This window comes from Ambystoma mexicanum, chromosome 4q, assembly GCF_040938575.1.
Source record: "Ambystoma mexicanum isolate Mex_15411 chromosome 4q, UKY_AmexF1_1, whole genome shotgun sequence".
Lineage (NCBI taxonomy): Eukaryota > Metazoa > Chordata > Amphibia > Caudata > Ambystomatidae > Ambystoma > Ambystoma mexicanum.
In genome coordinates, this window is record NC_090928.1 from 627,039,182 (window position 1) to 627,065,518 (window position 26,337).

The following is a 26,337-nucleotide window of genomic DNA, read 5'->3' on the forward strand; positions in this document are numbered from 1 at the left end:
AGCTTGCCGTGGAACACACTGCGAAGTCCGTCCAGCTGCTCAGGACCTGGGGTTCTCCATCAACTTTCCAAAATCCCACCTGGTTCCGTCGCAAGTCGCCCTGTTTCTGGGAGCACAGCTCGACACAGTGGCGCGGCGGGCCTCACCGTCAGAGGAAAGGATAAGGACCATCCTAGGAAAGGTGCAACGTCTACTGGCCACGGACGTGGCCAAAGTGAGGTCTATCAGGTCCCTCCTCGGAATGATATCCTCCTGCATTTATCTGGTGCCCCATTGCAGACTTCGGATGCGGCCCTTCCAAGAATTCCTCGACGCCCACTGAATCCAGACGACGGGCAGCTTCGAGGACAGGCGATACGATGGTGGGGTGTCCGCGCTCATCTGACAGCGGGAACAGGCTTCCTAGACCCGGCCCACCAGGTGACGGTGACGACGGATGCCTCCCTGGAAGGTTGGGGAGCGCACACCGGGGGCCTCCACGCGAGAGGCCTTTGGTGCTCGGAGGAGAAGACTCTCTACATCAACATCTTGGAGCTCCGCGCAGTGTTCTGGGCCCTCAGGTCCTTCCTTCCGTCCCTCAAGGGCAAGGTGGTGAGGATCTTCACCGACAACACCACCACGATGTTTTACATTCGGAAGCAGGGCGGAACCAGATACCCTGCCCTGTCCAAGGAAGCCCAGGATCTGTGGCATTGGGCCATCGCACAAGGGATGTTTCTGGTACCCTTTCATCTGGCAGGGTTAAAAACACCATCGCCGACTCACTCAGCTGCGCTCGTGCCACGAGTGGGAACTGCGCCAGGATCAAGTGGACCGACTCTTCCGACGATGGGGCGAACCCCAGATCGATCTCTTCGCGACGGCGGCGAACTCCAAGTGCCGGAGGTTCGCCAGCAGGTTTCCCCAACCGAAGAGCATGGGCGATGCTTTCTCGTTCCCCTGGGACGGCCTTTTCCTTTATGCATTCCCGCCGTTGCCGTTGCTACTCCGGCTCGTCAACCAGCTCAAGAGGTCCCGGTGCAGGATGATCCTCGTCGCACTGGCGTGGCCGAGGCAGATCTGGTTCCCGGACCTTCTGAACTTGTCAGCGTCCACACCAGTCAAGCTACCGACGGACACGGATCTTCTCTCCAGAGAAGGAGGCGCCATTCTTCATCACGAACCAGAGTCGCTGAACTTGCAGGCCTGGCTCCAGCAGCACTAGAGTTTGGAGGATATGACATACCGGCCGACTGCAGAGAGGTTCTTGCAAAGGCCAGGGCATCCTCAACTCTCAAGTGCTACAGACACAAATGGAAGATGTTCTCTGTCTGGTGCCGAGCACAGAAGATTAACCCTCTGCGGATTACGGCCCCTCAAGTATTGCCGTACCTACTGTCTTTGGCCAAGGCTGGCCTATCTCACGCCTCCATCAAGGTACATCTGGCTGCCGTCTCATGTTACACCAGAACTACAGGACGGGCGTCCTTTTGGTCTCATCGTCTGGTGAAGGAATTTATGAAAGGACTGTTCCGATCATTCCCGCCGGTGAAGGCCCCTGCCCCGGCGTGGGAGCTCAACGTGGTACTAACTAGGCTCATGGGGGCCCCATTCGAGCCTATGCATTCAGTGCCGTTGAAGTTTCTGTCGTGGAAGACAGCATTCCTCGTGGCCATCACCTCTGCACGGCCATACTTTTCACGACACGCGGGTGGTGCTGAGGACGCACCCCTCCTTCATGCCCAAGGTGCCGTCGGACTTCCACCTCAACAAGCCCTTGGTGTTGCCAGTTGTCTTCCCGTCGCCTTCGTCGCCGGCTGAGAGGACTCTGCACTCGCTAGATGTGGCTAGAGCGCTGAAGTTCTACTTGGACCGCACGAAGAGTTTCCGGAAGGCATCACAGCTGTTTGTGAACTTTGGACCTGTGAATCAAGGGAAGGCTCTCTCGAAGACTTCCATTTCCAGATGGCTCTCCGGCTGCATCATGCACTGTCACCGGTTGGCAAACCGACCGCTGCCCGGCCGTCCGAGAGCCCATTCGACCAGAGCGATCGCTGCTACTACGGCGTTCCTGTCTGGTGTGCCCCTGCTCGACATCTGCAGGGCTGCTACGTGGAGGTCGACGCACACCTTCACGAGATTCTACTGCGTCGACCGGGATTCCAGGGAGGAGTCCAGAGTCGGCCAGGCAGTGCTGCGCAACCTGTTCGCCTAAGGTGAGCCTGGTGAGGAGGTAAGAGTTGCTTAATATTGAGTTGTTGTATTGCTTGATATTGAGCCTTGTGCCACCTCCCGTGGTTGTGCATGTGTATACTGCTATGTATTCTTATATTCATGAGCATGTGAATCCATGCCAGACCCCATGCTGGAGAAGGAACAAGTTACTTACCTGTAACTGTTGTTCTCCAGCATGGGTCTGGCATGGATATACATGCGAACCCTCCCGCCTACCCCTCTGTGGCTCTTCACTTGGTCATACTGCCACTTCACGTGCTACCAAATCTGAGGATGGCTGCCAGGGGAGGGGCTTAGGGAGAGGGCAGTCATTGGCTGGGGGCAGTATGACCCAGAGACCAGTGATTGGTTACTACTGAGAAAGACAGATCAGAAACAAAACTGATACTGATTTTTTTCTATACCAAGGATTCCCGGCCTGACGACGGGGAATATTCATGAGCATGTGAATCCATGCCAGACCCATGCTGGAGAACAACAGTTACAGGTAAGTAACTTGTTCCAAAGCTGCTTTCCCATTTGGGGCTTTCGGGCTCAAGCCCCAAATGGGAAAGCAGCTTTAGGCAGAAACACAATGCGGTTGTTTTCTGGAATGCTAAACGCTGCAGTGTTTCTCCCTAAAGCTGTTTTCCTATTTGGGGCTTTCGGGCTCCCCGTGGGGAGCCCTAGAGCCCCAAATGGGAAAACAGCTTTAGGCAGAAACACCGCAGCATGGAAACACAATCGCGCTGTGTTTCTGCTGCCTTGGCTTTCACTTTGGGTCTCCGATGCTTCCCTAGGGGAGCACCGGAGACCCAAAGTGATAGCCACGGCAGCAGAAACACAACGCGGTTGTGTTTCAAAAATGCTGTGGTTTTTCTTTCCAAGTTTCTCAGGCTCCTCCGAGCCGGAGGAGCCGGAGAAACTTGGAAAGAAAAACCCAGCGTTTTCAAACACAATAACGTTGTATTTATGTTTGCGGTAGCTTCAAAAGCTACCGCAAACATAAATACAACGTTTTTAAAGCTGCGGTTTTATTTCTAAGTTTTCCAGGCTCCTCCAGCCCGGAAAACTTAGAAAAAAAACTTCCATCCCCCTATTATGGTGGTGAGGACCAAGTCGTGGTCGGACCAAGGGACCGGGTCTACCCTGTGGCCAGAGACATGTGGAAGAAGGGGTTCGTCTACCAGGATGTAGTCTATACGGGAGTATGATGTGTGGATTGCTGAGTAGTATGTGAAGGAGGGGAGCCCTGTCCTAGGAGTCGGAATGGTGTCCACCAGGCCCAGCTCCGCATTGACCCTCTGGAAGGTACGGGCCATGGTTTCATCTGCAACCCTAGTGGATTGGGGCCCCAAGCGTTTTCTATCCATAGGTGGGTCTAGGACCATATTGAAATCCCCCCCCCCCACCACCAGCATCCCGTGAACAAACAATGTCAATCTGTCCTTCACTCCCTCCCAGAATTGTGCCTGGCCTTCATTGGGACCGTACACAAATGCCAGAGTCAGAGGGGAGCCCCGCAAAGAGCCCCTTGCCAGCAGATAGCGGCCCTCTGGGTCCTTCTCCGTGGCATCCACTTCAAAGCCAACATCCCTTGCTAGCAGTATGGCTACCCCCCTTTTCTTGGTTCTGTGGGATGCGCTGAGGACCTCCCCGATCCCGCTACCCCGCAATTTCGGTTCCTTCCCCCGAGCCCAGTGTGTTTCCTGAAGAAATAGCAGGTCAAGCTTTGCCCTCCTGAATTCCCTGCAGACTAAGGATCTCTTGGTTGGGGTGTTCAACCCCTGCACATTAAGGGAACCCACGCCCAGGGCAGGCAAATCCTCAGCCATTGTCTAGGATCAACATCTTAATGGATAGCTGGGTCATGGCACTTTTCCTTTCCTGCTCCTTTTGTGTTATAACCTGCTCTCCCTTGCCCCCTCCCCCTGCCTCCCCGGTGGGCCTCAAGCCTTTCCCCAACTGCCCCCTGGTCCCCCCTTCAAACTGAACAACCCCAACTATTCCCTCGACCCCCACCCCGGCGTCCAGCCAAATAGTTCCACCATTGCTGGTTATTGGCCGGACCACCAGCCTACCGCCTCCGGCTGGGCTAATATCAGAAATCACTTCTCCTTGAGCCCCCCTTTTCCCCCCCAAGCCCCTTCCCCCAGGTAGCCGCCATACTTGCTGGTTTGGGGGGCTCCTTGCGTCCTTGGACCCCATGGTCCTGGAAGTCGCCTTTGCCCGGTTTCCCGTACCCCTTTTGCACTTCCAGATTGGTGTTTAAGCTACTAGACTATCCCAGGCCCGACCGGCCCGCTTCTCCGTGTCCGGGGTCGGCATCCTCCCTGTCCGACGTCGGGGACGGCGGGTTCAGTTTCTTAAATTTCCGTGAACCCATCTTCTTTCTCCTCTCCCTTGTGACCTGCGTTCTCTGGCTCCTTCCACTGCGAATCCCGTGGGTTCCCTCCGCGGGGGCGTGTCCGACACTCTTGGATGGCTCCCCTTATGTCGTCCTCTGTAATCAGGGTCGACCGTTGACCCTCGTACTCGAACGAGAGGGAGAAGGGGTATCCCCATCTGTAGCGCACCTCCTTCCCTTTTAGCATTTGTGTCAGAGGGCGGCACATCCTGCGTTTGGCCAGCGTGTATGAGGAGAGGTCCTGGAAGATGGACACTTGTGCATTGTTATAGGTAATCTCCCGTGTCTTTCTGGCCTCCTCCAGGACCTTCGCTTTCTCAGTGTAGTAATGAAAGCGGACTAGAATTGACCGGGGGCCCCCATCTCTGACCCCCGCTCTGTGGACCCGATCAAACGTTGGTTCGGTCGTCATCTCATCCGAGAAAAGGAGAGTGATGATGTCCCTCACCACCCGGTTTAATTCTCTTTCCGTTTCTCCCTTCGACTCCGGCACCCCAAAGATTCTGAGGTTGTTCCTCCGTTCTCTATTTTCGAAGTCGTCCATTTGCCTGGCCCTCTCCTCGTCTTTTTTATCAAGGGCGGTTATTCTCAGGGACATGTCCAACTCTTGGGTCGCTGCTGAGGACTGGTTGGCCTCCAGCTGCAACAGTCTGTCCTCGACCTTGTCCACCCTGCGGTCCATGTTCTCCATTTTCTGGGCAATGTCCGCCCGCATGTCTCTGATCTCCTGCAGGACCGAGGCAAAGCCCTTTTCCATTGTGAGGGTGGGCGGGGGCGAGGTCTCGGGCCAGGACCTTCTGATCGACCGTTCCAGGTCGCTAATCTCCCTTCTGGCGTCCTGGTAGCGGTACTCCTGGAGTGTATGGCGCCAGCTCATCCGATCTTCCTTTCTCTCCCTCCGGCCGGTGGTCCTCGTGGACCGATGACCCCGCTGGGGGACTACCCTCTCTCCTTTGGGCAAAAAATGCTCTGTGGGGAGCTAACTTTGGGTGGGCACACGCTCCACCGGCCTCCGGCGGGGTCCTCACGCTCTTTACACTCCCTTTTCCGGCTGTTTGTGGCCGTCTGTCCCTGTGGTGGGGCGGTGGCGACAACGTGTGTCGAGTTGTGATCGGATGAGGGTCCAGGCTAGGCCTCCGGTGTGCTGGTTAGATACTGTCGGCCATGTTTGCTTTAGAGTTCGTCTCTAGGCGGGCACTCGCCCTGGGAAGGAGCCCAGGGGCCACCACCTGCGTAGGTCTCCTCCCGCCTGGGCCTCTCGCCAGCCATGTCCCGCTGCTGTCCGCTGTCCACCGCTCTGATGGCCCTCGCCAGGGTCCGCTGGACGGGGCCTTAGCGCCCCTGTTGCTCAACTCCGTGTCCGGGAGCTCGGTCAAGCGGGCTGCCTCTGCTTTGGCGGGTCCGCGGCTCGAGTCGCCGCCGCCTGGGGCTTCCGCTCCGCGCTGGTACCGTTCTCCTGTGCCTTCACCAAAATGATTACATTATTAGACAAGCATTTTGATAGTTTAATTTTTATGTTTGGTGATAAGCTACCGCAGTTCACTTTTCTGCTTGTAGACTGGAGTGCCTCTGCCAAGGTGCTTCTCGGCGTGCAGCTCACCAGAGCCCACTCGGGCCACTACCTCATTTGTCCTGGTTTTTTTTTACTGATGCTGCACATCTTATTTTGTCACATCACAGTTCTTACATGAATGGCTCAAACCTTATCTTATGCGAAAATGAAGGGTCTAAGGCTGCTAGGCTTACGTAGCATTGTCTAAGAGAGCGCCCTATGGCAGAGCGTTCATTTTACAAAAAACTATTGTGCTCAGGAGACCCCCGGTCGGCCCATAGAGCCGAGGTTTGCTCCGACGTACTTTAAGATGGGATAGCTGCACCTTGAGATGGATGGAGGTGCAGATTTATTACTCCAACGCCAATCAATAAGGACAACTCAATGGTTTGGCAAAGGGAGTCCGTTTAATGACAAGTACAAAAAATGAGGAGTCATGGCAATCAGCAGTGATGCGATAGTCTGTCTTGCTTCAACTCCAACGAACTTCATACAAACAGTGACATTTATACTCAAAACTTGTTATAATTGACGTGTTACAGTTAAAAGTTAACATGTAATTCTATTGGCTAGGAAAAGGTAACTTTCATATAGGTACTATGGCCCTCATTACGACCCAGGCGGTAAGTTACCGCCTGGGCCGTGACTTTACCACCATGGCGTAAACTACGTTTACGCCATGGTGGTTGGCGGACTTACCGCCCCATTCCGACCTTGGCGGGGCGGTAAGTCCCCAATCCCCATTTACCCTTCCCCATTCCCATTTTTGCCCCATAGGGCATAATGGGAGTGGGGAAGGCGTTAATTACGCCACCGTAAATTACGGTGGCGTAATTAACTCCATGGTCCCTTAGCGCCATGGATTTTAACACCTGCTAAAAGCAGGTGTTAAAAGCTCCATGGCGCTAAGGGACCTCGTACTCAGGCGGTTAGGGTCGGCGCTGTTTACGCCGCCGTAAAACCCTTACCGCCTGGGTCGTAATGAGGCCCTATATCTGTATATGGTAACGGAGTGAGGGGATTGAGTAAATACTGTCAGGTGGGTGTCTAACCCCTTCCTTCAAAAATGACTACTGTAGACGTCACTAAAAGTACGACGTCCCATTGGTTCTACTAACTATAGGACTCCAGATTATTTGTTCCATTTCCACTTTACTTAGCAGCACGCAGAATGGTCAGCCAGGTGCAGGGTGCCCCCTCAGCTACCTGGCCTTCCTCCAATTAAGGTTACAATCAATCATTACTTCAACAACTATGTGTCAATTATGTTACTGTGGTTGGCTTCGAAACTGCATCTTCTGTCTGGGAAAGATCTGATATCTCTTCCTGGGCGGATGCCAAGCATAGGTGTGAACTTGTGCTTCTCCTCGCTCCGGTGGTCATGTGATGCAGACACCGTGAATTTGCCTAGTTTCTCTCAATGTGTGCATTTAATTCTTATTCAGCTTGCCACCTGCCTACGCTTCCTTATATTGACCTTTCAAAGACAGGATATTCTGTTCTTAAGTTTCAATTAGATGTAGCTACTGTTCATTCTATAGGTATGACCTTGGCTCTCCTGACACGAGTTGCATCTGCTGAGTTTCGATTCAGCCGTCTCTTCTCATTTTGCTAGAATATGAATCTTGTCTTGTTTGTCTTGTTTGGCCTCTAGTAACCTGAGTTGATTCTGCTTTTCGTGCAAAGTGGATTCGCACTTATAATAATGTGCTTTGTTTTGAGGTAGATTATGTATATTGTTTTTCTTACAAGTTCTTAACCGAAAACAAGTGTTACTCTTTTGGAGCAAAACAATACTGGATGAAGTATTAGTATAACAAGCCATGACATCACAGGTGAATAATCTCAATAACTATCAGGATCTTGAGAGCCTTAAAAAAGTGTATAGTGCCTGAAACGTATGCCAAATGAGGGGTTTTTGCATTTTGTTTTTGATTTGTACTGTTACTGAGAAATAGTCTTTTCATAATTTTATAAAGATTTTTTGTTGTTGCCCAGTCAATAAATTCAAGTTCATTTTTTCATATTTGTACCAGAGTGCACGTTTACCATATACTGGGATTTCTTTTTTTTTTTTCAAAAGATATGCATGGAGGTGACGCTTTGACCAGAAATTAAGAACAATAGACATAGGCTGGGCTGCTCCCATTTTATTTTCCTAAAATATTTTTTTTAACAGTGGGAAATCCAACCCCCTCTCCCCCCCACACAATATTACCGGGGGGTGATTAGGGCAACTCAATTTAGATCAGAAGTACAAAAAACCCTGCGTTTTCCACAAAGTAACGAGAGTGGTTTATCAGTTAGCGTGGACGCCTAAAACTGCATTGGGCCGGATTCACTAAGATTTCCACTGCAGCAAAGGAGATTCACGTTAGACTTTCTGATTTGCACCTGCTAATTTATTCCTGCTTCACAAAGCCTGAAACGGCTGCCAATCTGGAGAAAATAGGAGCGTACATTTCGTGGTTTGTGCAAATAGAATCTTGAAGGATCGTTGTCTTTTCACCGATTTCCATGCTGCCAACTGGTCAAATGTTTCTGGACGTCAGCTAATTGCCCCTCCTTTTCCCATCTTTGGTGGGTGTCGCCCTCCACACACAATCTATTTACACTCAATCCACACTCCACACATTTACCTTCCCCTATTTCTCCTGCCAGCTATTGCTCAAGAGTTTTTTCCTGGTTCTTTTTTCTTCTTTTTTGTTCTTTTTTGTGCAGTCTGCAAATCTTTGTGACTAAGGCCCTTATTGTGGGGTTTTCCAGCAGCTTTAAAAAGTAAATTTCTAGCATCAAATATGTGAAGCGTTAATATGCATTCATATAGTTGCCTGTTGTATTTTATATTGCGCATTTAAGCTCTGCACATTAGCAGAGAACTTTACATGGCAACAAAGCAAGCAGGCAAGTAGGGCTTGATTCGTTTGCAGTCAATCGAATCGGAGACTACAATCACACTAATTTATGGAGGAAACTGAAGAGGAAAGTGGGCAGTGGGTAGGTCTGAGATGATGTGACAAGGAGGCATTCTCAACTGGAACAAGATTAGGCACATGTCCACCATCAGTACATTTTTTTGCTTTGCCTTCTGGGACTTGTAGATGTACATTTTTAATGGAAAACGAAAAACTGCAACTACCGGATTGCAACAAATAAAAATAGACTTGATGGGTTCTTTCTGCATGATGATAGGTTGAGATTTTAGAACCCAAAGGAGTGTGTTCTGGAAGGATGGGTGCAGAGCTCGCATGCCTCAACTCTTCCATACTGCTTGGCACACCCAGGGGTTAGTATTGGACTGACAGCACGGGAGGATAGCTCAGGGGCAATGCGCTCACCTTGGAAACAAGACGACATGAAGCAACACAGGTCCGATCTGCAGGTCCGCGCTTAGAAACCTCTGGGTATTAAGCGTGTTATAAATAACCAATTACAATTACTGTGCAATCTGCGTTCCTAACTTGAGACGCCAGGGCCCCGTATACTCCAATCATCATTCCTGAGCTGGGCTAGTAGAGCGTGCAGCTGCCACCTTCCTCTGGAAGCATCATTGGTAACTTGTGCTTAATGGTGCCTTCCTCAACCCCGAACAGTTATTTGAGAATGGTGTACACTTTGCGTTTTGTCATTTTGGTAAAACATTGTATCTGTAATACCCAGCTTTCCTTTTTCAGGTTATGCGCCATCAAATATAACTTTTACGCTCCGCCGCCGGGGTGGACATGGTGTTTAACAGCCCGAGCTTTGGTAGGCCTGATCGAAGCAAAGCCGGGGCGTGAAAGTTATTTGCACCCCAGAATTTCCCAGGGTGCAGATAATTTTCTTTTTTTTTTGTCGGACAGGAGATGCGCTCTGTGCGAGCAAGTGTGTCTGCGTTAGGAGAAAAAAAAATGTTAAAAAATGGCTGCTTTCATCCGAAAAGGGACCTAGTCCCTCTTCCATTTTCATGGCGGCAGGCATTTTTTGTTGCTTTTTTTCCCACCGCTGCGGGTGGTGAAGGCAGAATCGTGCCCGGTAAAGGTGGATTCTGATTGGTCAGACTGCCTTTCCCAGGTGCGAATATGTAATTTTAATCCATTATCTACACCTATTTGATTTCTATGTGCTAACAAGGTTTCTGTGGTTTGATGCATTTATAGAATAGAAACTATGGCTCCTAGTTTTGGTATGACAATCTCCTTCTTTAAATAATGTGCTTAAAACCTTTTACTGGGCATCATTTGCAGGGTGTAATATCTGTAATGCAGCAGAGCTGCATAGTTAAGGTGGAATGGCAGTTTCTATTTTTTGAGATGTTTGAGTTCAACAATGTACTCTTACGCCTCGTCCCCTTTCCTTCATCCATGTGGGCTTCCCTTAACAAAAGATAACTTCCCCTTTAAATTTAGTACAGTGTGCAGGGGTGCGGTCTCGGGCGGGGGATCACCCCCGGCCAGGCCCCACCCTTGGGCGCCTCACCCCAGTCCCTTTTTCCGCACAGACAGTGTCGGACCTGGCAGCCAGCACAGAGACTTTAACTTTCAGCTTGCTCCCATTCTTTGTTTTTCAATCTTACTTTACTTCCCTTTAGTGCCTTGCCTCCCCTGGCGCATGTCAGCTGCAGGAGGTTTCACGACATGTGCTTCATGCGACTGCTCATTCCCAGCCTCGGACCCTCATGCATTCTGCCTTGAGCAGAGGTCGAAGTGGGTGGGAGCGGTGCTTCTATACTTTTTATTTTTAAGTTTCACCGTTCCTATAGTTTTATTTTCAAAAGAAACCGTTCTAGATTGGTTTCGTTTTAAAATAAAAGTATAGGAAGAAGTTGAAGCTTGCACTTCAGTGCACTGCACAGAACATTCCCATAAAGAGCAGGTGTGTTTGTTTGGGGGTTTGGATTGTGTGTCAGAGGGGGTGTGGTGATGGATTTGTGGGGAGCGGGGGAAGGCCAGCAGGGGTCATAGTTCCACTATTTCTTTTCGTACACTTCGACCACTGGCCTTGAGTGCCTGGGGCCAGACCACCGCTGGGAAGCGTGCATGGCTTGCAGCGATCTCGGTCACAGGGCATTGAAAAATCGGTATTGTGTTGGAGGGAGATATTCCACACTTCTCCTCCGGCGCACCTTAAGAACCTTGTCTCCAGAACCTCTCGTCAAGACAAGGTAGGCCCTCTGTTCAGCACTGCTCCTCAGCGCAGGGCCTCCTTCTCTCGGGTTCCCACGGGCAACGGTTTCTCGGATTCAGGTTCTGGCAGCCCTGAGGCCTCAAAGGCTACCGTCTCCCAAGCCCAGGAGCCCGGGGGCCCCACGCGGCTGTACTCGGAAGGGCGATCAAGTTCGTCCTCTTCTTCGACCCCAACGGGTGAAGGATCATTGAGTGCTACCGCCAAGAGTCAGTCCTCGACACGATCCAGCACGACTACCGGCTCAGGTGCCGAGGGCGCACAGCCTACCAGAGTTCACTCCCGAGGTCGTGAGTCAGGAGGTTTTCGACTACCGGCATCCGGCCGGTGGCTCAGCACCTACCAGAGTGGTCTCTGAGATTGACGCTGCTGTTTTGGGTTTGGGACCCAGGAAGTGTCTTCCCATTTCTGAACCTGCAAGTGGCTCTGGGATTTGGCACCCTCCCGCCCAGGACGTAAGTCTCCAAAATGGCAGACAGGCACATGGCAGAGCCTGCTAGGCCGGCTGCCATTTTGGATTCGAATCAAGGCATGCACGTGCATCGGGCCCTGCAAGAATGTCTTGGTCCCCTTCCCTCTGGATGCAGCGGCAGACTGTATGGTACAGTCGTCTGGTCCCCTCAGGGGTACATCTACCCATTGCAGCCTTATGACTGCACGCCTCAAGTGCCTCTGCACTTTGACCAGCGGTGGCCCAGTGTTTCTGAGGGGCTGGGCCCTTAGGGATCCGGCATCTAGCGAGGATCACTTCTTCAAGCGCTTCCTGCTCCTCATGCATTCCCCTCGGATGACTGGGCTCCTGAAGGATATTGTGTATTGCTCCTTCCAGCTCTACCGTGCATGCATCCTTCAGCTGACCGGGAAGAGAATTCCAGGAGAGAATGAAGGGGGCGTGCAGAGACGGTTGGAGATGACAGGGAGCAGGGATAAGGATGGTGGGGCTCCATGCCCTATTTACTTATTAAACCATATATATATATATATATATATATATATATATATATATATATATATATTTCTGAGGCTTGTGGAATCTGCTTAGATCACATGCTGTGCATAGTCCGACATCTAGTGGAAGCTGCGGAGTATTACAGTTTGTTTTTCGAAACTCGAAAATGGGCGTCGACACAGGCGTGCCAGTAATACTATCCCTAGTGTGACGTCCACTGTACCCAAGATCCCTCACGCGTCTGGGATCCTCAGATTGTTTTTTTCCGCCATACTGGTTGGAAGCATCTTGCGGAGTCCCCTGGCCTTAGCCATACTTTTGCTAATTATAGAAGTTTAAAATTATTTACTGACATCCTTCCCCACCCCAACGTCGACCCTCGACTCGACGACGGCTGGATATATATATATAACACAGTCTCTATGTCCCTTAACTCAGAGGCAGAGAGGACTCTACATTCCTTGGACCTCAAGAGGGTCCTCAAGTTTTACACCTCTCTGATAAAATCCTTAATGAAGTCCAAGGCATAGTTTGTCACTTTTGGGGGCTCCTCCACCGGCTCTCAGGCTTCCAAGGCGTCTATTGCTCATTTTATGGTTCAGGGCCATTTGATCCGGCAGTCGCGTTTCAGAGACATGCTCCTTGGGATGTCATCAGCAAGGCAGCGTCTTGGGCCACTCCGTCTGCTTTCTGCAAGCACTATTCCCTGGACACCAGCTCCAAGCGCGATGCTGAGTTTGGTCAGGTGGTTCTGCGGAACCGGTTGGCTTCTTCCTAGATATGAGGCAGTCTGTCACATCTCCACCCTATGGTCTTGTTCGGTGGAATCACCCACAAGGATGGAGGAAAGTGAACAAGATGTATGAGTAATTAAAGTTTCTCACTGTAGTCACTAGAGTACTCCTAGTCCATATTCCCCTTTCCTCCATAAGTGCCACCCACATTCCCCCACTTGTAGGCCAGGGGCTAATTTGTAATATGTGTAGCCAGGTATCTAAGCGTCCAATGTGTTGAAAGGGGAATGAGGTGAGAGGTCAGAGGGTGGGACCTCGGCGGGGGTTCTCAAGCCTGAGGCTGCGCCCCTGCGCGCTGTACTAAATTTAAAGGGGAAGCTAAATTTTTCGCTGCTAAAGGTTCCAGTACCGTCCCCATGTTGGGGGATGCCCACAGGGATGGAGGAAAGGGGACTAGGAGTACTCTAGTCACTGCAGTGAGTAACTTTAATTTCTTCCACATATAGCGATCTACATTCAGTACAACTGAAATCACAAGTTGGCATCAGCATTCTATAAATCGAAATAAAAGAATATTGCAAAACTCTCATTATTCCTCCTTTGCAGCAGTTAACATAACCCCACACTCCCAGGGCCTACCACATCTGACCACTTTAAGTGGCCGTACTCCATGCACAAAGCTACAATTTATGGGAGTGTTTGGCACCTTAGTTATGTTGTGCAGTTTATTTTATGTTTGGTGCAATGATATTTTAGAATGACTATAATATTGCTGCCTCTCAACCAATCTTTTTTACTTTAGAAAAAATAAACCTTCTCCAGCATGGGGTCTTAGATGGATTCACATGCTCATGAATATTCCCTGTCGTCCAGCTGGGAATCCTCAGTAATATAAAGCAGTTTAGCTTTAAGCTAAAAAACTGCATGTCGCTTGTAAAGCCTATTACTGTCAATTGGGTCATACTGCCCCAGCCAATGACATCCGTTCTCCCCAAGCTGCACCCCTGGTGGCCATCTTCAGATTTTTTACTGTCGTTTTGTGTCACGAGTCCTCGAGTTTCCCTCTGTTAATATCTCTATTGAATTTTCCCTAGTTTTGAATTTTCTTCCATCCTTAACCGTGTGATTTACGGCAACGGGGATCCATTGCCGGTAGCAGTCCCGTGTATTGTCGGATCTCAGAATTGTGTGTAGCTGTTGAATTGGGCCTAATTCACGTGGTATGGCGGACGCATCGAAGAAGAGCCTCTTCAGAGCCTGTTCAAAATGAGGACAGAAGAACATCTTTGTGGAAGATTGCCATAAGAAATGCATCTACTGTCTTCATCCAGACCATGATACGGATAGATTTTCGATCTGCCAGTCATTCTCTCTAAGACTCAGAGAGACTGTTCTAGAAGGTTGGTAGAATGGATCAACAAGGGTAAGTCTCTGACTCGGTGCCTGTGTGCAGTCATGCCTTTGCAAAGGCCAGCCGACCCAACAAGCGTACTCCCTCTGGCAAGAGGTCGAGGTCCTTTGAGGACCCTTCCAAGGGGAAGATGCTGAAAGGGGCAAAGTCATCCCACGATCCGACTTCTCCCTCAATGAGCGCTGTGGCGTCTCCGTCAACTGGGTCGTCTACAACCACGAAGACGATTCCTTCATCTCAGGGCCGTCGATCGTCAACATCTTCACCATCGACTGGTCAGGCACTGTCGACTGACAAGACATGAATCAAAAGAACTTGGGCCTCATATGACTTTGGATGTAGCCATGCCCTTAATAAGGTTTTCTAGCAGGTATCCTCGGGCAGTCTGGGGGATGCATTCTTATTCCCTTGGGAGGACCTCTTCCTATATGCATTCCTGATGCTTCCTCTGTTGCTTCGCGTGATCACTACACTCAGACAATGTCACTTCAAGATGATCCTCATTGCGCTGCGGTGGCCCAGGCAGATCTGGTACTCAGCCCTTCTCCATCTGTCAGTGAATCCAGCCATCAAACTGCCTCCTCTTCCAGACCTGCTCTCTACGGAAAGAGGATCCATCCTGCACCACGACCCAGCATCTCTGAGCGTGGCTGCCTTCAGAGTGCAAGAGCATTCTGGCCAGGACCAGGGCTCCATCTACACTTTCCTGCTACAAACACAAGTGAAAGTGCTTTACAGTGTGGTGCCAGTCACAGAAAATGTCCCTGCTGCACATAACGGCGCTGCAGCTTCTCCCTTTCTTTCTGTCTCTGGCCAAGTCTGGCCTTGCCCATGCATCTATCAAGGTACGCCTGGCTGCCATATTCCAGTACACCAGTTCTCTGAGCAAGCTCTCCCTGAGGTCACACAGGCTTGTTAAGGAGTTCCTCAAGGGCCTCATTACCTCTGCCCGCCTCCATATTTATCGTTCGCCTCAGCTAAAGTGGTTCTCCGAACACATCCTTCCTTTATGCCAAAGTTCCCATCTGACTTTCATTTTAACAAGCCTTTAGTTCTGCCAATTTTCTTTGCAAACCTTCTTCACTTGTTGAACAATCTTTGCATTCACTGGACATTGCATGTGCTTTGAAGTTATATGTTGCACGCACTTCTTGACTTTTCATCAATTTTGGACCTTTGGGGCATGGGAAGGCCGTGTCCAAGGCATCCATCTCCAGATGGGTCTCCAGTTGTATCAGGCATTGCCATCAGCTACCCAACAGACAGTTGCCAGGCCGGCCGAGACCCCTCTCCACCAGAGCCATCTCATTGACGACTGTGTTCTTCTCTGGAGTTCATCCTGCTGGATAGCTGCAGGGCGGCTACGTAAAGGTCTACCCACACCTTCACAAGATTCTACTGCATCAACCAGGATTCTAGGGACGAGCCTTGTGTCAGACAAGCGGTGATTCACAACCTGTTTGTATGAGATGCATCTGTTCCAGGAGTAAATGTATGGCTTCTGTTGAGCCTTGCCACCTCCCATGGTTGTGTAATCATGTTCATGAGCATGTGAATCTATGTAAGACGCCGTGCTGGAGAAGGTACAAGTTACTTATCTTTAAGTCTTGTTCTCCAGCATGGGTCTTACATGGATTAACATGCAAACCCTCCTTCCTTCCCCTCTTGGATCCTCTTGGTTCCTACTGCCACTTTGCACGAGCGACCAAATCTTAAGATGGCCATCAGGGGTTTAACTTAGGAGGACGGGTGTCATTGGCTGGGGCAGTATGACCCAAAGTGACAGCAATCGGCTATACAAGCGGCATGCAGTTTTTTAGCTTAAAGCTGAACTGCTTTATATTACAGAGGATTCCCAGCCTGATGACAGGGAATATTGATGAGCATGTGAATCCATGTAAGACCTGTGCTGGAGAAGAAGAGTTGCAGGTAAGTAACTTGTACCTTATAGCTCGTTGTGAACGTTTTGTAAAATGCTAAGAAGATCAATCAGGGAGTAAAGTTATGGGGGGGTGCATGTGTGTTCCCATTTCTTGCTCTAAAAGGTTTGGTTGTTTGTATATGTGTTTCCAAATCATCTGAGAATTGTGTCAATAACCCTGTTTCATGCCGTAATATCTCATTTGGATGATGTTCTATTCATAGAAAATTATCTTAAGACTCTCTTGGTATGGCACTCTTTTTCTATTAGGCTGCAATGCATGTCATTTCCACAAGTCTTTTTTATTTAAATGTTGATTAATATTCATTAGGTCATAACAAAAATGTGCTATGATATTCTGACATTACATTTTTTATTTTTCAGATTTATGTTGGGTAAAGGAGGAAAGCGGAAGTTTGATGAGCATGAAGATGGGCTGGAAGGCAAAGTGGTGTCTCCAGTTGACGGTCCATCTAAAGTGTCCTACACTTTACAGCGCCAGACTATCTTCAACATTTCCCTTATGAAACTTTACAACCACAGGCCATTAACAGAGCCCCGCCTACAAAAAACTGTTCTCATTAACAACATGTTGAGACGAATTCAAGAGGAACTGAAACAAGAAGGCAGTTTGAGGCCTGTATTTATTGCCACTTCACAGCCAGCCGACTCTCTTGTTGACAGCTATCGAGAGGCGCAGCCTGCTTTCAGCCATCTTGCTTCGCACCCTGTTCATCCAATTGACTTAGCAAACACTACGCCACTAGAATCTTGCCTCACCCCAGCGTCGTTGCTTGAGGATGACACTTTTTGCACTTCTCAGCCTTCCCAGAACGATGGCTCTGCTAAACTACTACCACCACCGCCGCCACCTCTGCCGCCAAGCCACCCTGTAAAAGACAGCTTCTCCTCTGCCTTGGATGAAATTGAGGAGCTCTGTCCAGCAACACCTACCTCTACAGAGGCAGTAGCAGATTCTAAAGATAACTCCAATGAGCCAAGCATCCAAAAGACTGAAGGACTCCACGAGGGCAAAGCGAATGAATCAAAACTCATGGACCCATTGCCTGGAAACTTTGAGATAACTACTTCCACTGGCTTTCTTACAGACCTGACTTTAGACGATATTTTGTTTGCCGACATTGACACATCCATGTATGATTTTGACCCTTGTTCATCTGCCGCTATGCCCACCTCAAAAATTTCTCCGGTCTCTGCAGATGATCTTTTAAAGACATTAGCCCCTTACACGAGTCAACCGGTAGCCCCAAACCAGCCTTTCAAAATGGACCTTACAGAACTTGATCATATAATGGAGGTGCTTGTTGGATCTTAGCAGTGTGCTCTTTTAGACAACAAGACGTACATCCCCTCCAAAGTTCACAGCACTGTGCATGCATCTTTGTCATTTGAAGAAAGACATGAGCGCAATTATTTTTTGTTTTGAGCAGAGTTGGAGTGCCTTTGTCCCTGTACGACCACTGTTGATAAATATTTCGAGCAGTTCTTCAAGGATGATCTAGTATCCCAGTGTAGGAAATGTGTGTTGTAAAAAAAAAAAAAGTAACTATGTTATGATGACATACATTTTATTGTAAATGCTAAGCACAAGGATTATGTTGGAAAAAGCTGTAGATTGCATGTCTTCTACTTTTTTAAAGTATTTTTTCTGCTAGAAATAACTTGTTTTGTTATAGAGCTAATCTTCTCCCTTTGCTAATCTTTTCCCTTTTTAATTCCCTTTGTCACTTAAAGATATGTTGATTTTTTGCTATTTGGTCTTTTAAGGGGCATTTATTAAGCCCCCTGCAAAAAAGTGTGCATATACATGGCTGTGTAGATTACCGCCCAAATTTATTTTATATTTTTGTACAGATTCTGCAGTTAATGCTTTTTAAAAAACAGAAAAACAAAAAAAACAAGAGCTGTTTGTACACACAAAATAGCTATTTTCATGGGGTATGCACATCTGATTGAGGTATACTCCAGTTCTACGAGAAGTGCTGTACTTTTATACATAGTCGTAACCTTTTCTAAGTGTATAGTGAATTGGAAGGTATTGAAGAAAAACGCTTCTGCATTGCATTTTCCTAAACACAAAGTGCTTTAAGCAAGGGCTGAGTAGAAAATACATGCAATTCACAAGAAGTGTACTCCTCCATGTATATGGACCCTTCTTGCAGAACTGAATTCCTGGGCTTGCAGCCGTGTCTATGCAAGGCCCCTACAGTCATTGGCAGGAAATAGCTGTGAAACCTAGAGTGAGCGTTAGGTCTGAAATCAACGTACAATATACATTTTGCATTCTCCATTCATGAGATCATTCAGGTGCTCTGCTTCCATGTATCACCATGCTTCTATTCCATGTGGGATTATTGAAAAAGCCATTGTTAATTCTGCATTTGACAAAGCTGGCAATCCAGTCTTTCAGTGTCCTCTTCATTAAGCTTCCAGTACTTACGGAATGTCAAAAGTCAAACATTTCTTTGAGATGCTGATAAGCCAGGCAGTTTCTGATTCATTTGGCTGAACAGGGTGGCTTCTTTTAGCTGTGTTTAAATGCTTTTCTAAATATAGTATATTAGTTGAATGCCTTCTGCCCCCTGTCTCCACACCACACTAGTACAAGCATCAAGTGTTGCCACAAATGAAAGTGAGGTGTATTCTTTTGTGATGAGCCATTCTTTTTTGAGCTGCCACACCTTAAGAAAATTGTCCTTAAACAGATGTTTAGTTTTTTTAAAGCAGCAGTATTTGATCCGGATAATTTGTAGGGGTGCGTCTCTTAGCAAAGCATTGGTTTGTCACATGAAAGGCGTTGCTGTCGCAGTGTTCCAAGTTCTCAGGGTAACTCCATTCTTAGCGAGGTGGGAACCGAATGCCAAAGTGGCTCTTCATCACTGGAGGTTTCCAGGCATGTTAAGCAAACACTCTGCCTATGTCTGCAATCATCTCTAACTTAAAAACCAATACAATAAAATAAGTGCAGGTTTCGTTGGTATGAAATTGACTTGGATCGTAAGACAGCTAGGACTTTACCAGCCCCCTCGCAAAGGCAAACCCCCCTCCTGCAAAGAGTATTTTCTGGTCTCGTTCATGGTAGACGGGCCCTTGCAGGTTCTGTTTCGGTGTATTTGCATGCCATTTTCGTGCTGTAGATTGGACCTGGGGCATCTTTGACCTACAGGGGATCTCCAGCCATGTAATTTGAATGAGGTTCCTAGCCCAAGAGCGAGACCCTCTCCATAGACCTGTGATCATTGGGCTTCTTGTCCCTTGGTGGAATTTCCAGTCACTTGGCAGGAAATCCTCCAGTGACATACAAGTTCATGAGTGTGCGAAATGAGCCTTTCAGCCCTCAACCCATTTACTGTATTAGACTTTTTAAGCAGTGTTTTTACCGTGGTATTTTATAAGGCATATTTGCCTTTTCTAATATTCTTATGCAGATGCTTTTACACCAAGAACCAGTTTTTACCACTACCGGGAGTCCTTAGGTATACAATGGTGCTATAAAGTCTCGCTTTATAAGTGGTGTATGTGTGACATGCGCATTCACACGTCTAGTATTCTTTTCTGCATCAACACTGCTGTTCTCTTTTTTTTTCTTTGCCCTTGGCACTGCTGTGCACCCCTAGTGGAGCTGTTATCATTTATTTCTCTCTCTGGAAGCCATTTTCTTCTTGGCACCACCATCTTGAACCTTTTAACCTGCCCACTCAAGAAAAAGAAGCAGAAATGTATGTACCTGTATTGTACAGAATTCCACTCAAGTGTAGTACGTATTCCCTTCGACAGTATGCCAATCAAATAGCATGGTCCTATAATTTCGGATTGTTACATTATGGGATGTTGATTTTTTTTGTTTTTGTTTTCAAAAAGTAGATTTAACTGATTGTGACGGTCAGTGAATGATCATGAAGGCAGATGGAAAATATCTATCCAGTCCATAGGATGTTTCGTGTTAACCGCGTTTAAGTTCACTTTTAAACAAGGGCGCCAAAAATATTACACCACTTTCATCTCTTGTCCATCCCGTGTGAGCTTGTTTTGGCTTCCATTACTCCTACAACTGGAGTCCATTAACTTGTAGGATTTGGCAACTCTGACCTTGTTGTTGTTTTTTTACACGTTTGGTAAACGTTTTATATTTTTCAGTCATTTTGACGCTCCTACTTCTGGAGCCCCTTAATTTGCAGAATTTGGCTACTCTGACAGGATATTTTTTTTTTCTTTTTTACCCATATGGTAACCTTTTTCACATTTTTCAGTGATTTGGACGAATACAGTAATTAATCTGCAGGCAGCTTTGCATGTCTTTTCCCCGTCACAGCAGAAAAATGATTCCTTGCTCTGTGCGTATGATTTTTTTAATTTATTTTTTATTCAAATGGTTTTAAGGTTTAATTTAAAATGTTTGCAATGTATTATGCCTGTTGCTGGAATTGTGCTGTTTTTCACTTTCTAATGGTACTTTTGCTGTTGAGCGCAGGAAACACCCTATGCTGTTTAAACGCATTTGGCTTCTTTAGGAATAACCTTAATGATAATTTATTTAAATTATATTGTATGCCACTTGGCAATTGTAGGTGAATTCTGCTCACTTCTTGACCTGGATAAAATTGGGTCTATCCGTGCATATGAAGACCGCTTTGAAGAATGATGGTTTTTAAACATGCGGCCTGTACTTTTCTTTCTTTGACTATGGTTGTAGAAAATAAGGGATTTTATTGACCGAAAGAAAAGTCAGTATTACCCAAATGGCATGATGTATCCCAAAGCTTCCAGCTGAAGTTTATATTTTTCCTAGGGGTACTTAATCTGTGAGAGAGTGAAAATAATTTGCTGTATGGACTTAAACCTACTGCCTCCATTTAGTGTGTGGTGCCCCCGTGATTTAAATAGTATAAGATTAATACAAACATAATTTGCTGGAACAAAACCAAGATACAGTGATGAACACATTATTCCACAAACCTACCACCACACCATCTCTTCCATGTTCACCAACCCTTAAAGGGGAAAAAAGGGAAAAAGTATACCATGAGCTGTTCTAAAAAAAGAAATGCATCGTTATGGTCTTTCATTGTTTGCCTAAGGTAAAAACAGGCAGGTGACATCTTTGTAAAGTAGCTACCTCTTTATGTGCTGAAAAAGCCTCAAGTACCCCTGTTTTGGCATTGCATATATCTAGCCTGCGTTAACACCCCTCTCTCCTTCACAACCACAATCGATAATAAGGGTTCTGCGACAGTACATTATTAGAAGGTCATAAATGCTCTGTGGCGGACACGAGGAAAAGCAGAGCTGATTTTATACAAAGATCTTTCTATGCTGTTCCAGCTCGCTGTTAGATATGGCTTTTTCCCAAGAGGATTGGACAGGATTCCAACATGAAATATACCTATAAAAGTAAAAAAGAATAAAAAAGAACTAGGGCTCATGGGAGTTTTTTCACTGCATGAAGAACTGTGACTTTTCACAAAGTGGCTGCTGTTTTTTGCTATGCAAATTGAATGTGGTGTTAAACCGAACTTTGTTGGATGAAAAAGGCAGAAGAGCCTGACAATTAGACCATAACGGAAAATGTTGACTCGAATGGACCTTGACTATTGACATGCATGAAAAATCAATGGGTCCACATAAATATATTTATTTTTAGTCTGACAGGTCTTTTCCTATGCAGTATGTTTGACACTTCACGTAACTGCATGAATGGACACCCGGTGTCCATTGCATCACAATAGTGCACACTGGAAAAAGAATCTTACTTTTTAAAATCTTAGTTTCTTTGACGCCTCTGCTTTTAAAACAACTCTTTAATTTGCCTTTGTTTTCTGACATGGATTTCAAGTAGCTCGTATCTCTTAATCCTGTTGTATGTGAGTAGGTAGGCGAGACTTTTGAAATCTCTTCCGGGGTGTGTGTATATATATATATATATATATATATATATATATATGTTTGTGTGGATGTGCTGATGGGCTGAATTGTGTGCATATACACCTGTGTAAATGCACACATATGTAGTCACTTGTTAGTGACGGCATACGCACAGTGTATGTACACATGTATTCTATGCTAGCTTGCACAGAGCAGTAAACAAATAGGCCATGCAGCAACACCTATGTCATACAGCTGTGAAATTGACTTTCCAGCAAGTAAACGGATGCCCATGCCGCAGAATTACAACCTGTTAACCTTTTCCAATTTGTAACTCTCGCTAATTAATTTTAATAAGGCGTTTTTGAGGTATTAGCTTCTTAAAACAACTGAATGTTGGTTAACACACAGTTTCTTCACTTTTAACTTAAGTATTTTAAGTGTATGCTTTGCAATACAGATTGAAATGGTGGGGACCACTTAACCATTATTGGCGGGAGAATTGCTTTATCTTGCATTGCTTGTGGGTTGTTCTCCCTAGTTTGAGGTTTCTAGACCACAGCAGTCGACTATACTTGTGTTTGCTCATCAACTCAGCATGATTTTGCCCTTAAACAGAATGGCGAATTTGCCCTTAAACACTAATTGATGAGGATGAAAACTACTGTTTCAATTCCATCGCTTTCACTCATCCGGAAAAAAGTAATATAGACGCGAATGTATTAAACCGTCTGTCAGATTTCCTTTGTTTACAGAAACAATTGCTTAGGACACATCCATGTGCTGGTTTTAACAAGAACACAATGCATAGATCACTGTTCAAATAAATGGAATTTTTCAGTAGTCAGAAGCAGCTTTCTAGTTCCACTGTATCAAGGGCTTTTCTTGATACCTTAAACATGCGCATGTTCTTCTTGCATGGGCCACATTCCCAAGCCTCAATCAGTAGGTTATTATATCGGGGTAAAAAAGTATCAGAAAGACAGACTTTACTTTCAAAAATCAATTGGTGCTGGTTGCAAGGGCCAAGATTTGCTTACAAAACTAGGTACACCATGTTCACCAGTTTCATTCCTGTGCTGTAACTTTTGTGTGCTGTAGGATGTAGCTGCGTATAGTAGGCACGCAAGTGTGACAAAGTTAAAGCAAAACTTAAGAACAAACAGTGCATGCTACTGCGGGGTACACTGATGTGCAATGAAGGGACAAGAAAAGAGCAGAACACAGCTTTTGGATTTGAAGTGATTTTTGTTTTCCTAAGTTATTTATTCCTCTTCCTTTTTGTAAATATATTTATTTTGTTTGTGACGCTAACATCTGGTTTGTAATGTGTATAGAATGTATGGTAGCAATGTACTGCTTTGTAGGAATACAAGTCTGGGAAAGGAGCATGCATGATTTATGAATTAAACAAAATGGCCTCCTTTCTCTTAGGGCGATGGACTCGATGGTGCACAGAAATGTTCACTTTTGCATGGGAGGTTTTTGGTTAGGAATAAGTGATAGGTATTTAGCTGTGGGTTGTTTAACATCTACTGACGTGTCTTCAGAGACAGTTGCAGTTCGTTTAAGGTCACAGTACAATTGTCATTTTTATGTTTAATTTTATGGATATTCCAAAGCAGATACAGTTGGAGCAGCAGGTTGTTTTGCCATGGGTCTTGGAAGCCGAAATGTGGGGAACCCAATTTTTCTGAATAATGCGAGAAATATTGGATATCTGTATATCTTTCAGCATTAGTGGGCCACTAAAATTCAGTCCCACGGTAATCTGAAAAAACCTGAATGTAAAAGTCCCGCCTGGCAGCACTGTATTAAATGCCTCATATGTTCCATACTAAAAGCCTAGTCTTCTTTTGCGTATGTCATTGTCAAATGCACAATCTGTTGGCAGAACTCTTGTAGTCTGTTCTGAAGATCCCAACCCTCAGTGTTGTGCGTTGCTCATTAGCCATCACTCTGCTGTCTGGCAGCCGGGCGACCATTTGCAAATGGCTGCTAGGTGGGTGAACTCCATTTCACCCCGTTGCAGTCTGTTTTTCTACCCTTTGCTAGGTTCCTCCCAAATGGCATTCTTCCAAAGTTTTGAATCAAAATTTCCACATGCAAATGTTACTACAAAAAAGTGTTCAGCTTCAAAAACGGTTAGTTCACGAGCACGTGAGCTGTGATCATCTCAAGAGGATGTCCACTTTCTGTTTTTACAACACATTGTTTCCAGTATTCTGAAAGAATGTAATACAAATCTGCTGGAAATAACTACTGGAATCCTAAACGATGCTCTGTTATGATTTTAGGGTAATACGTACATATAAAGGCAAAGATTCCTGGGAAAGGCCAGACTGTGGTACCTGTTCAGTGCACGACTATTGAAGTATTTGTTATCGTCAAAACAGAAGGGTATTATCCCGCAGACCTTAGAGCTGTGCCTTTTCTATGCAATATTACAGACATCCATCTGAAACGAGAAATCTGTACTCACGTGTAGGAATGGACTGTAATCAAAATAATTGGACAAATGTACAGGAAAATGACCGGTCTTTTGTAGTTTTATATTATACAATAAACTTAAAAATAAACTGGCCTTTATGTTTTTGTATTCTTGCTTTGCAGGGTCCTTTACACCTGTGGCTGTCTTGCACACATGTATCCTGGCACATGACAAATAATTCTAAGGTGAAGTTTGACTGGCTAGTTCCAGATTCAGCTATTAGGAATTTAAACGTGCCCATTTTGGTTAATTGCAATTGAAAATTATTCTTTGGTAAGAAATGCATAATGTGCTTTCACCTTTTTTCATTGGCATAGAAAAGCGTTTGTAATTATGCATGTTGGGGCCTCAATGGCATGGAAGCAGATCAACATGAACAGGAAATAACGACTGAGTTCAGTGAAGATTTTGCAACATCCTGTCAATGGGTTGGAGACACCGGAGCATGTCCAGCAAAGGCACAGTGTCCCTTGACCAATTTGCTTTGTCATTGGTCTTTAAGTCCCTTCAGACAGTCATTTTTCCTCTTTTCTTACTGCTTCCATACAACAAGTAAGTATTGGCCCTTAGTAGGTGTCTTCCGAATAAATGACATTCTGCCTCTATTATGTAAATGATTTTTGTTCCATTTAATCTATCCAATTCTACGGTAATGCAGAGACCCATCCTGCATGCTTATGATATGATGTGGCATTTATAACACGCCTATACACAAGTGTTTCAAAGCGCGACGAGACAAGGGAGGGGGAACAGAGGGAAGACAGACAACGATCTTACTAGGCCAAGTGTCATTCAGATCGCGCAAGTGCAAAGGAAGGGGGAGGGGGGAAAGTGCAGTGCATGGGATAATAGAACAACAAGATAAATAAACGGCCAGCAGGTGGCAAGTGCAGGGTGAGTGCAGAAAATAAGGGCTAGTGGGGGGACTGTCGGGATACAGAAAACTGTCCACAGGTGCATGGGTTGCCAGGGTGGCAGTGCAGGCGTGCAACTGGCAAGGCTAGGGCCCAAGATAAGAAAGGTGGCCAGGTAACCAGTGCAGTTTCAGTAACAGCCAGGACATTAGCAGGGGAGAGGGGGAGAGAAAGCAGAAGCAAAGAGGAGGGTTTTCAGGTGCTTCCGGAACCGCATGTGGTTCTCAAGTTTCAGGGAGGCTGTTCCAGAGGGAGGCCCCAGCCGAAGAGAGAGATCTGCCACCAACTCGTTGCTTGGAAAAGCGACTGACCTTGAGGGAGTTGGAGGCGGATGAGCGAAGAGCTCGGGAGGGAAGGTATCTAGGAAGAGAGAGTTGAAGGTATTGAGGCCCCAGACCCCAGAAGGCCTTCTGGACGATGCAGAGGGTTTTGAACTTAATCCTCGCAGCCACCGGGAGCCAGTGCAGAGATTTCAGTCCTGGAGAGATACGATCCCTGGGCTTGAGGCCAAGGACAAGTCTTGCAGTCCTGTTCTGGATGAGTTGCAGAGGGCGTAGAGTGGAAGCAGGCAGATCTAGAAGGAGGCTGTTGCAATAGTCCAGCTTAGAGAGAACCAGTGCTCGAGAGACAGTGACCTTCTGGGGGAAGGAGAGGAACGGAAGAATACCTCTGAGGAGGTGCAGCTGGTAGTGTGACTTCTTAGAGACGTCAGAGATGTG

General features: G+C 46.7%; 1 protein-coding gene across 2 annotated transcripts in view; it reads left to right on the top strand.

The window, feature by feature from the left end:
• The window catches only part of SERTAD2 (SERTA domain containing 2), a 253,911-nt gene extending 229,114 nt beyond the window's left edge, over nt 1-24,797 (top strand). For both annotated transcript variants that reach the window (XM_069608169.1, XM_069608168.1), the window contains one exon: nt 16,715-24,797. In XM_069608169.1, coding sequence (XP_069464270.1) covers nt 16,719-17,666 — 948 coding nt within the window. In that variant the 5' untranslated portion in view covers nt 16,715-16,718 and the 3' untranslated portion in view covers nt 17,667-24,797. The remainder of the gene's footprint in view (nt 1-16,714) is intronic.
• The last annotated feature ends 1,540 nt before the right edge of the window (nt 24,798-26,337 follow it).